Raw genomic sequence first — 12050 nt, forward strand, 5'->3', positions numbered from 1 at the left:
TGTTTAAAGCAAAGCAGAAGGAAAAGCATTTTGATCTAATGCAGCTGCTGTAAAACTCCAATGTCTGGCAACCAAAATCAGGAAGGCAAGAAACAGCCCAGTGTTGTGTTTGGAAAAGCTGACGAGCTGGGGAGACTAGAGACAAGGCACTCCCTGGAAATGTGGGGGGCACTGGGTCCACCCCCAGTTTTGCCCATCTGCACTAGCTGGAGGGGAAGGAATGTGAATGCAGGTGCCTGTAGGCAGTGCCCAGCAGAAAATTGGATCCTTTTTTCCCTGTTTCTGGGGGAAAAAAAAAAACCACTGACACACATCTTAGAGACCCCTCCTGCTCAGCAGTGTAGTTCAGAGTCCATTTGGCTGTCAGCTGCTTTTATGGGAAAGTACAGTTCAGTCAGCAAACTCCTAATCCGTGCAAGGACTTATGGACCTGGTGCCAGAATGTGCACAGCTGGGCTAGGAGCTCTGGTGAGGAAGGTTTTATTGCAGCCTAAATAGAAATACAGGTTCAGGTCAGTAATACCAAGGCTGCCTAAGCACTGGAATGAGCTCTTCGGTGGCAGCTGAGCTTTAAAGTAGTAGCAGCACTTATGTTTCTACAAAGAGGGAAACTGAGGCACAGAAAGACAGCATGAGAAGCTTGTGCTCATCCAGCTGCATATTGTAGTGTCCTGGAGCACAGCCCTGTGCAGTGCTCACCAGACCATTAACTGCAGTTAAAGTGATGGCAAAGAGGTGTTTCTTCAGCCCAAGGAGGATGTGACACTGGCTGGTAAAGGAATGCCACTGTCCTCCTGCTGCAGCCAGCCGTGGACCTCACTCCATGAACTACATCAGCAGTTAAGGTTCTTGACTATGAGGGACTTGACACTGTGGGTATTACACAGAGGAAGGTTTGAGGGATGTTAAATGTTGTGCTGATTGACTTGGCTAAGAGCACAAGCAGTTATTTAGAGCATGCAAAACATTTTGCCTTGCCGTTAATGTGGTACCAGCTTACAGCCCAGCTTGCAAACCTGCCTCTTGTTGATGAGTTCTTGGTTGTACTAAAATCCTAGAACTTTGCATGAGCTCTTCATGAAGGGTTGTAGGTGTAGAACTAATCTGCTTTGTCTGGCAATCTTTAGACACTGCAGAATGTCACAATTCCACCCTCAGAAAACTGCACATCTTCTGACCTTTGCTGGACTGAGGGAAACCAGACATGGACCATGAAGAACGAAACCGAACTAATCCTTATCACTAAATGTAAGCAGCAGAACTGCTTCTCCTTTGGTAATATCTTTACAAATGCATGGAGCTTCCTAATGGTGCTAACAGACCACTCCAGAGGTGTGTCACGAGGCCCTTGCCTGGGCATGGGCACAAGCTGCTGCTGCGGGGGCAGCTGGAGCAGCCCCTGCTCTGTTAGGGCTCCGCAGCTGGAGTTATCAGCACCAGCCTGGTATCTGGCTGCAGGTGGATCTCTTTCCATGCTCCCTGATATCAGCAGTTGAGGTCTCCAGTATCATGTCACCCTCACTGTTCAGGTATCTTGGAGCTACAGTTACTTTGCTGTCAGGGATCTTGGATGTCTCCATCCCTATGCACCCCCTTCAGGACTTTTCAACAACCCTTCTCAGACACACAGCCACCTCTGGGAAGAGCTGACTCCCACCCAGCTCAGAGCACACCAAAACACGTTGGATTTCTAGCCATTGCATACAGTCACCCAGGTCCTGCCTGCCCCACTGTGTGTTTTATAAGCATGTCCATAGAAGAGCACCCACCAGACACAGCTTTTGTGGAGCATTTTCACTCTGCGCCTCACCCCCTTAAGCTCTGTGTCCTTTGGTTCCATTTTCCTAAGGGTATGTGTGAAAACCAGAGGTGGGCTTGAGATCAGAAGGGAAAATGGGGCTAGGCCAAGTAATTTTCCTTTTCTTTTCCAGGCAAGCATCTCTTTGTAGACGCAGACCTGCCCGATCTTGCCATCGGTCTCATCCTTCTTGCTTTGTCACTGCTTGTTCTCTGCTCCTGTTTGGTGATGATCGTTAAGCTGTTAAACTCTGTGCTTAAAGGACAAGTGGCAAGCATTATCAAGAAGACAATCAACACTGGTAATTATCTGGGTTTTCCTGAAGATTGTTTTCAGGAAGGACAGAGACAACTGAGTGCATTTATTGCTCTGCCAGAGCAGGAGATATATGCTAGAATGGTCTAAAGCACAATGTTAGAGCCAAATCAGACACACACCCCCTCCACACCATTTTTTTTGCCTCCCAAGCTTGTTATTCTCTTTCTTTTGAAAATCTATTAGTGAACAGCTTGTTTGAGAACTGCAGCAGATTAACAGCAACAGGGACCAAAGTCCAGGCTCTGTTTCATGATGTATAATCATTAGCTGTTAGAAATGTAATGTTCCCATCCTGCAAAGATAGCGCGGGGTGCTGAGATGGTGATGGCCTGCTCTGGCACACAGTCTGCATGCTTCTACTGATGCAAGCTGGGGAAATAAAAAGTTTCTAGTGATTAATGATCTAATTCCCTGTGCTTGCCCTGTTCCACCCTAGCCCTCTCTTCAGCAGGACGAGGCAGTGCTACTTTTTGTCTTCTGTGTTCTCCAGGTGCTTTTTCAGCCTGGATCCTTTGAGTCCAAACCTGGGGATTTTTTTATCACTTTACTGCTTTTCCTTAATCCTCCTTTGATTCTTTACCTGTAGTAAAGAAAAGCAACCCTGGCGTGGCTCTGGTTGTGGTTGAAGAGAGGGTTCCCAGAAACAGGGAAGACAACCAAGTGGCCTCCATCTGTCTTCTCCTGGGCAGAGGACACAGCTCAAAGCAAAAACAAGGAGTAGAAAGTAATAAGCTGCCAGCCAGTGCTGGTTTGTGATCTACTCCATGCTCCTCTGTGTCTGAGTAAGCTCCTGGCTTCCTGGCTCGCTCATCAATCTGCAGCTGACAGGGGACCATTGTGCCTAGTTTCTCTCCTCAGTGTGATGACCTTTTCTTTGCAAGGCTTAACCAGTGATTTTTTAGGAGGTGATCTGCTTGAAACTAGTTAGAGCCAATTGCCTGATTTTCTCAGGATGACCTTCAGAGCTTTCTGCAGGCCTGATCTAGGCAGCAGGTGCCTGGTGGCTGAAACCAGGAACCAGGCTGAAAGTCAAGACACCTAGAAGGCTTTCTGCTGACCTCTGGCACCTAGCTATATTACAACATAAATGCTACCCTGGGTCAGGACAAATGTTTGCCCAGTCTATTACCCATCTCCAAGTGTAGCCATTGGTGGGAGGCTGGAGAGGGAATACAGCTAACAGGGTAAATTAGAGTGGTAGAACTGACTCTGACCCAAAACTATCATTTAAGAGATGATATGGAAACAATACTTCTGCATTTCAAATGGTTAACAGGGTTCTCATTGCTGTGGTACTGTCACACAGAGCATTCTGTTGTGCTAAAGAAATCTTCTCTCTCTGCTCTTTCAGACTTCCCATTTCCCTTTACCTGGCTAGCTGGATACCTGGCTATGCTTGCAGGGGCTGGCATGACCTTCGTTGTCCAAAGCAGTTCTGTTTTCACATCTGCTATTACTCCCCTTGTTGGTAAGTTGTCAATACTGTGTTACTTAGCCTCATGTTTTATCTTCTCCATGGTTTTGCAACCACTCAGTCCTGCTCCTTTTCTCCTAGGCATTGGCGTTATAAGCATTGAGCGCTCTTACCCCCTCACCTTAGGAGCCAACATTGGCACAACCACAACAGCTATACTTGCAGCTTTAGCAAGTCCAGGGAGCACATTAAAATACTCATTACAGGTCAGTATAAACCAGTGGTTCCTTCACTTCTTTTAGAAGCTGCAACTTCTCTGAGTAAAAGCCTGATGAACTTGGCTCTGGTGCTATGCCGTGGATGGCTGTGCCTGATTCTGTGTGTGTTGTTAATGGCAGCTCAGTCACTGCAAGTGCTGGAGCAAAAGGCTTCTATCCCAGATGTCAATAGATAGTAAAACCTTGCCTTGGTAAGTTGTGCTTGATCTGACTGAATTGATACAGAACTGAGAGGGGGTGGACCCCTTGACCTCAGACTGTGGGCTCAAGTTTGTAAATCAGTGTCCACATCTCTGACAACCCCCAGCCCTGTGAGGTTACTAGCATCTGTAGCTCCTTTCTCAGGACCCTAATTCTGTTCATGCAGTGTAGAGGGACTCTTGTAACCTAAGTGCAGGTTGTCCAACCCTCAGGGTGGCAGGACGTCAACCTGCCTGTGGTTCCAGCCTGCATAATGGCATCTGCTTTCCAATTGTGCATCTAATCTAAGTGGGCTTTATTGAATTCCTTGTTACCTCAAACTGACTGCCAAGTAGGCAGGCCAGGCTTTGGTCTCCCATGTAACACCCAGTAAAGAACATTCCAGGCAGCAGATAACATTTGAATGAACCCTCTACATCAAAGAGTGAAAAGATAATGAAGTTTCCTTTGTGAGTACGATGAATGTTTCTTTACTAGCCACAATAAATCAAGAAAATTACAGAAGTCATTTTATTGTCCTCAGGCATGATAGAACAGATGTAATCATGAGAAGATACTATCTGGCTCAAGCTCAGATTTCATGATAACTTGCTGTTTTTATAATGGGCTGTAAAAATAAACCCCTGTACTTTCATATTTACTTTCATAAGAGTTATGGAATGAAAATAAGATAAGCTGAGCAGGGACAGTACTGTTTTGCTCAGTGTTCTATGCCTGGTCTGTCTGAGCAACACAAGCAGGTGTCTCTTCATGCCTATTTCAAGAAAAAAAGCTAATGCTGAAGTATGTGAACCAAAAGCTTCTACAAGACCCAGGCAAAGTCAGGTTCCAGGAGTCTCCTCGCTGCCTTCTAACCTTTCAGCTGCTTTTTTGTTTAAATCCGGGTCTGTACCTGGATTTCTCAGCAGCAACATCTGACTGGCACTCCCCATTTCTCACTGAAAGCTTGTGGATGCAGAACTCAGCCACGAGCAGTACTCTGGTGGTTCTCAGGCCTCGCTGACAGCAGGACTGCGTCCTGAGAGCTGTTGGGTTTGACAGCTTTGTTTCTGATGGACTCCCACTTCTCGCAGTTGAAAGCTGTCTTTTAAGACTTCTCCACCTGTGGGGAGATATGCCACCCCCTCTAGGCTTGTCTTGTACCCAGATGCTGCCCCTTGTCTGCAGGCAGTGATCTTTTACAACATGTGAGTCTTTGCTTTGTGCTAGGAAAGATCCTGCGGAGCAACAGCACGAAAGGCAAGGAGAACCCGTAGGGAGCGAGCGAAGGGAAACTCCCTTTAGTGCCATTGGAAGTTGTGTATCATGCATGGAGGAGCATTTAAAGGCATTTTAGCTAATGAACTCATCCACTGTTTTTGCTTTCAGATTGCCTTGTGCCACTTCTTCTTCAACATCTCTGGGATTATCCTGTTTTACCCCATCCCTATTACCCGGCTGCCAATCCGCATGAGCAAGACCTTGGGAAACACAACAGCCCAGTACAGATGGTTTGCTATATTTTACCTCCTGGTCTGCTTCTTCCTTTTGCCTTTGTTTGTGTTTGGTCTGTCCCTGGCAGGCTGGCCAGTTCTTCTGGGTGTTTGTCTCCCCCTCTTTGCTCTTTTCATTGCTGTGGTGGTAATTAATATCCTGCAGAAAAGGCGACCGGATTCTCTGCCCGAGAAGCTGCAGAATTGGGATTTCCTCCCCGTCTGGTTGCACTCCCTGGAGCCCTGGGACAATATAATCATGGCTTCCCTCTCCTTCTGTGGGAAACACTGCTGCGGCTTCTGCAAGTGCTGCAAGGTCAATGCAGAGCAGGAGGGTGCCAAAGACAAGCAGCTAAAGACTATGGAGGTTTATGAAAACACCATGGCGATGGGCGACGAAGAAAGAGGCGGAAGAAGGCCACCAGCTGGAGCCGGCGTTGAGAAAGCAGGCACAAACAACACGGCCTTATAGTAGTGGATCCACCCACGGGAGCAGCGACCCAGCACAGGACAGTCAGGCTCTTGAAAACCACCTTGGACAATGCACTGAGGACAGACTGAATATTTTGTTAGGTTCCTGCAGCCGGTGATACATTGCTCATCAAGGAATGGAGTCAAACAAGCTTGGCAGAGTCCCTAGGGGGGGAAAAAAAATCTCTCTGACCTGCTGGAAAGCTGAGGAGAGACTTGCTGCCAGAGGACCTGCTGTGTGTGGTACTTTTCATCCAATGCTGTTAAGTAGCAACCCAAAGAAATCCTGCTGAGGTCCCACGGAGAGGGCGATGAGCGGAGTGGTGATCAGTCCAAACCGAGTCACACAGTGAACAAGCAGACAATGCACCTGGGGCACAGCCTTTCTCACCTAAGGCCTCATCCAGCAGGGGCTGATTTTTAAATACCTACAAAGCTCTGGGATTTTAATTTGTTTTTTTAATAAATAAAGAGGGGGAAGGGAGGGAAGAGAGGGAAGAAAAGATGGACAAAAGGGTGGGGGGAAGAAAAAAAGGGGAAAAAAAGGAAAAAGAGAAAAAAAAAAAAAAGAGAAGAGGTCCCTCATGATTTCCTGGCCTGTTGTCAGTGGGCACAATGGAAAACTGTAGTTAAACCAAACCTGGAGTTGTCCCAGTATGTACAAAATCTACTCTATGTATATGAAGGAAAATGAAGGGACATCCCTCCGGAGGTCTGGGAGTCCTGCTCTGGCACGAGGGTGTGCCTGAGCCCGTTTTCAGCCCTCTCTGTCTCCTGCAACGCTGGGGACAGGCATTACAATCTTTTATTATCTCAAGCTAAAGGCCATAAAAGTAATTGCTGATCCCTTTGATTGCTGAAGGTTAAGCACTGGGTTTGGTAACACTGGGAGGTTACCAAAGGTCTTGATGGACTCAGGATGTGGTTGTGTGGTCATTCCTCTCTCTAGATGGTCCTCTCCAATCCTGTTCACCAGGTAACTCCACAGTCAGAGGAATGGCGCAGGAGGGAGGACAAGTGACCAGTGCAGGGGAAGACACAGCCACCCAAGGTAGGGCTGACACTAGGAAGTCTGCCTGCAACTGATCCATTTGGCTGAGCCACAAAATGACTCCTCAGAGTACTGGTGGAGACTGGCTTCAGAGCTACCCAGAGAGCAGCTTCTAGCTCCCTTGGGACATGAGGTAACGTTTACTGGAGAGAAAGGAGCGCCCACTCTGCACCATCCCCTCGTGCTCTAAACCCTCCCTCCTTGGAAACAATGTGAATTCTACTGGCAGTTGTGTGTAGCAATCCAAATCCCCCACAAAATCTGCAGCAGTGCCGTCAGTACCAGGGAGTCAATCTAGAGGTGGTGTAGCCCCCGATGGGGAGCTGCTCGTGCTCACAGCCTTACCATTGCTGAGGTGTCAGTAAATGCTTGTGAGACTGCTCTGCTTCGTGGGCTGACTCAAGGCACAATTCCTGTGTCAGGAAAGGAGCATTTCAAAGGTGCACTGAGTACTCCTGCTGGCCTTCAACAGCTTAGATCTCAGTGAGTATGGAATCACTTCTGAAATCCAACCACCAATGTTAGCAAGAATCAGGTTGGCTGCACGTGGGCCAAGTGTCCTTAAAGGCCAGTTCATGGGGCTGAGCTGTAGATTAAATCAGTAATAGAAATGCTGAGGAGACCTTTAGTTTAGCACAGCCACTCAGTGCTTCTAGAACACATTCACTGCTGAAGAGCTGGTTGTTTCTGACAGAGCTCTGGGATGCAGCAGGTTGGATTTGGCTCTCAGGTAAATTTGTCCCTTTTTAGAAGTGAGAATTCTTTTCAATGCCTTTTCTTTTTTAAACTGCCATGTAACCTGGCAAACCCTGTGGGTGCAAAATGTGTTTGCAAATTGCACTCAGTGACGTTCCAGCTGCTTCTGTAGTGGTGAGCAGGTGGCAACATGCTCAGAATCAGAGTGAGTTTCCAAAAGCTTCTAGCTGGGCTATAACTCTGCTCTCCTGGGGTTCAGGGGCAGAGAGCAGAGTTATGCTAAACTGTTCTTCTGAGAGTTATTTTCCTTGTCTTTCACACAGCTGAAACAGAATTTTATCAGCATCTCATTTTTAAAGTGGAATTTGGATATTTTCCAACAATTCTTCTTTGTTTTATTCTCACAGTTCCAGATGCTTTTAGAATCTCTTCCTTTACATCCCATGCTCTGCCTCTTTGGGACAAATCTGAGCAAAACAAATAATCTGGAATTCTTTTCTGAGCTATCTCAAGTTTCTTCCATGGACAGAGGAAACATCTTCATCTCACTTCAACTCCTTCCCTCACCAACATGCACCTTACTTGCCTCTTGAAGGAAAGCCATGCAAGCACAGTGAGAATAGCTGCAGGAAAGCAGTGCTTACAAAAGAATCAGGGTAATAATGAACAGTCAGACATATCAGTACTCTGTGCTTCTTCCTTGTCACATTTCCCCTACGATCTTTCCAGTCCCCTATGATCTGTTCAGTCCTTACCCTCTTCCCTCCTTGCTCCAGGCTGCGTTGTGCCTGGTTTTAAGCAGATTTCCACAGAGCTCTGTTTAAATACTCCACAGCACAACGTGCCCTGGAAGTTTGCTTATTTTTTTTACCCCCTCCCCTACTCTTCCCCCCAGAGATATTTACACTTTATTTATAATTATTTGAGTGTACAGATGCTGTTTGTTGGGGGTTTTTTTCCTAAGTTATACAGCAAAAGGCTCGTGGTGGTGTTGTATATGACGTAGTTGAAAACTATGCAATGCTTAGCTATTAAAAAGAAAACAAACCAAAAAAACCACATAAAAAAACACAAATGTAAAAAGGACCCTCCTGTATATTTTGTAATATAACTTTTCCAATTGTTTGTAACTGTGTCTGTGTCTCCTGGAGGCTGTGGGCTCCAGCAATAGGTTTCATGGGGCTCGTTGGCAATGCAGAGGCAGATTTCCTAGAGCCAAGACGAGAACCACCTCCAAGGCTTTGAGAAATGTGGCTTCAAGCACAAGGATACTGAACTCTTCCTCTCTGGAAAAGAGCTGTAATGAGGAGTTTTGGCAACAGAAGGTTTCTAAAATGCCTTTGGTTTTGTTTTTTAAACTCTCATCCACTCTTGTCTTTCTAGCTGTTTCGAGGACAGGATATGGCTTTGTGCTTGGTCATGAATATTCATCTTGTCTGTCCTCATGCATTGGATGTAAAAATAAAGAGAAATTGAAAACAAAATGCATAAAATAAGGTCTTTTCATAATAGCTGTTTGTATGCATATCCCAGAGTCATAGGCTGCTAGGGGTTGGGAGGGAGTACCATGGCAGCAGGTCAGGCCCCCAGGACAGCTGCTTGGCCATGCCACTGAGCAAGGCTCTTCTCTGATCTACAGTAAATTATTTGGAGGTGCAGAGCTGTGCTGCCATTGGCTTCAACCAACACTCAAGGCTCTGATCTGCTCAACAGAAAGCAGTGGGTAGCACTGAGCCAACCTCACTGTTGCAGGGGCTGCACAGGGGAGGAACCCTGAGCACAGCAGGCAGAGCCAGGCACACTTCAGTTGCATCACCTCTGTAGGATGTGCTTCCACGCAAGGGCATTTGGCTGCTTTTCTTCTCCAGCTATCCTGCAGAATCCTGGTGTTGCCACATGCCAAAGTGTGACACTGCTGTGTAAACCCACTTAGGATATTTTTACAGTGAATGTAAACCTACTTAGGATATTTTTACAGTGAATGCTCTGTGGATCTCAGTCCCTTTATTCCAATCCCACTCCAAAGGCAACATGTGATTCACAGGAGTCAGAGGAGTGTTCATTCTGCTCAGTGGACAGTAATTAGACTGATTTTCACTGAGCTGGCCCTGGGCAGGTTTCCCCTGACAACTGAGACCTGAGTATTTCAGCAAGATGGAGAAACAGACCCAAGGGTAGCATTAAAGCGTCACAAACATTCCTCCTTACTCAGCACCTGATGAAATTCCCTAATTGCCATTTACACTTTTGGGGTGTATCAATCTTTTTACATGGCTCAATGTCTAAGAGAACATTGCCACAGCATAAACAAGCAGGGTAATTACAGGAGGAGCTATTTTGCAACCCACACCACAGCTGCTGGATGAGGTTTTTTTTTACACATGCAAAAAGCAGAGATTAGAGGAGACACAAACATTTTACAGACCAAATGCTGCTCTGGGTTAGGCAACAGGCAACCATAACTGACATCAGGAAGCATTGGTGCACGTGTGAACCAGGATAGCGTTGAGCCTCATTGTAACTGACTAATGCAATGGCCTCAGGCACTGGATCTCAGGTGGCTGCCAGCAGGCCAGCTCAGGTGTTGCTGTATAGCACAAGCACATGGTATTGGCTCTTGCTTGTTGCTTCCAGTGCTTATATTGCCTGAAAAGATCTTTTAAAAGGTACTTAGCAGTGTAATTTCTGTGTCTTCCTTGAAGACTAGGCTAGAACACCATCTCAAACTCCTCCAGCAGAGTGGGAGGCATGTGGCTACTCTTACCTGCTACAGGCAGAGCATCCTCTGGTCCGTGCTGGAGGACAGGTGTGACACAGGAACCTTTCGGATGGCAGCACGAGGGCTCAGATCATGGGATTGGATGCTGGAAGAAACGAAACTAGTAAGTCCCTTTATTAGTGAGTCCTGAGGAAATCTGCTCAGCCTGGTTGCCACCTTTGGCAAGGCTGGACATTTCCTTCCTGCCCTCAGAGCAAGCACCTCTCTGCAGAAAGGGGAAAAAGGAAGGGAGCAGGAAAAATCCCAAGCAGCTCATTGTGGATCAGGCAGGATCCCATCTCTGCTTTCAGACCTGTGTCTTTAGGACAGCTTTTCTCTCCTCTCCTCAAATATCCCTGTGCTGCTGCATCAAGGAACCTCCAAGCTGATGGTCACCCATTGTGGGGAAAAAAGGTGCAGGAAATTATACTTTGTTTGCTCCTTCCTTCCCCCACATTGCAAGCCTGGGATGCTGGGGCTTGAGGAATCAAAGACAGAGCAGGAGTGGGGTGGAAGAACAGAGCCCCAAAACAGGGCAGAACTTCTGGGGGTCAGATGAGGTGAAATTGATACTAGGGCTGGGTGACAGGTTGGACCTGGTGGTTAAATGACTGCAGGCAGAAAACACTTGGGATTCATCATCAACAATTTCAACACCAGCTTGAAATTCAGGAACCCATTTTACTTCCTTAGGAGTAAAACAAAATGTGTGGTGAGCCCAATGATTCATCCCAAGCCCAGGCTCATGGAGCTGGCAGAGATACCTCATGGTCACACATGTGATGGAGCATCTCCTGTCCACACCTTCCAGTTAGGGAAGAGACCCCTGGCCATGCATTCACAATCTCAACAAAGTGGAGTCAGAGCATCTGGTGAGGCTGCTGAGCAGAGAAAGCAACCCAGTGTTCTGGGACATCCCATCACAGGGCTTCACCTTGGCCATTGCTTGGGGATGGATAGAGGAGACCTCTCTTCCTCTGCAGGGTGGCAGCCAGGCCATCTCTTTTGGGGCATACACACACATGGAGTGGTGTTGATATGCTGAATGCAAGCACTGCTTGTTGGTACCTTTACAACCCACATGAAAAAACAGCCATGTGCCAGGGACTCTGAAGCTGAGCTGTGCACAGCCAGGAAAACAACAGCTGAAACCAGGAACTGGAAACCAGCCAGAAAGGTGAATTGTGTGAGCCACTAAAGATCATCACTAGGTCCCCCAGGGAATGAGAGGTCTGGTTTCTGGAGAATCTGGAGATTCTGCTTGCTAAGTGGTCTACTGCTGCAACTTTGTCCTGTGATGGAGATGGACATTGCCTAAGAGCAGCACCAACACTCTTCCTGTTGATACAATTGACTTGTTCCACAATTCCTGTTTAGCAGTCCCTCTTGGATGTGAGTCAGAGAAGAACAGGCCCCAAGAGGCAACTTTTACAGCTGTTCAGATGCCTCAGCCATGTGTAAGAGGCAACAGGGCTGAGCTGCAGCACTCTGCAGTCCAGGGTAAAGCCTGGGGGCTTTCTCACATGGTGCCAGGGTGCTGTGCAGCAGTGCCTCGCAGGGGAAGAGCTGGGAAGAATGTTGGCAGCTACATTT

General features: G+C 47.2%; 1 protein-coding gene across 2 annotated transcripts in view; it reads left to right on the forward strand.

Annotated features, from left to right (window-relative positions):
- Nucleotides 1–9172, forward strand: part of SLC34A2 (solute carrier family 34 member 2) — a 29237-nt gene extending 20065 nt beyond the window's left edge. For both annotated transcript variants that reach the window (XM_068149325.1, XM_068149326.1), the window contains exons 11-15: nucleotides 1128–1248; nucleotides 1932–2099; nucleotides 3468–3584; nucleotides 3672–3796; nucleotides 5378–9172. In XM_068149325.1, coding sequence (XP_068005426.1) covers nucleotides 1128–1248; nucleotides 1932–2099; nucleotides 3468–3584; nucleotides 3672–3796; nucleotides 5378–5953 — 1107 coding nt within the window. In that variant the 3' untranslated portion in view covers nucleotides 5954–9172. The remainder of the gene's footprint in view (nucleotides 1–1127; nucleotides 1249–1931; nucleotides 2100–3467; nucleotides 3585–3671; nucleotides 3797–5377) is intronic.
- Nucleotides 9173–12050: the final 2878 nt, after the last annotated feature.

Source organism: Melanerpes formicivorus, unplaced genomic scaffold, assembly GCF_026170545.1.
Source record: "Melanerpes formicivorus ecotype bairdi unplaced genomic scaffold, bMelFor1.0.p_v2 SCAF_18, whole genome shotgun sequence".
Taxonomy (NCBI): domain Eukaryota; kingdom Metazoa; phylum Chordata; class Aves; order Piciformes; family Picidae; genus Melanerpes; species Melanerpes formicivorus.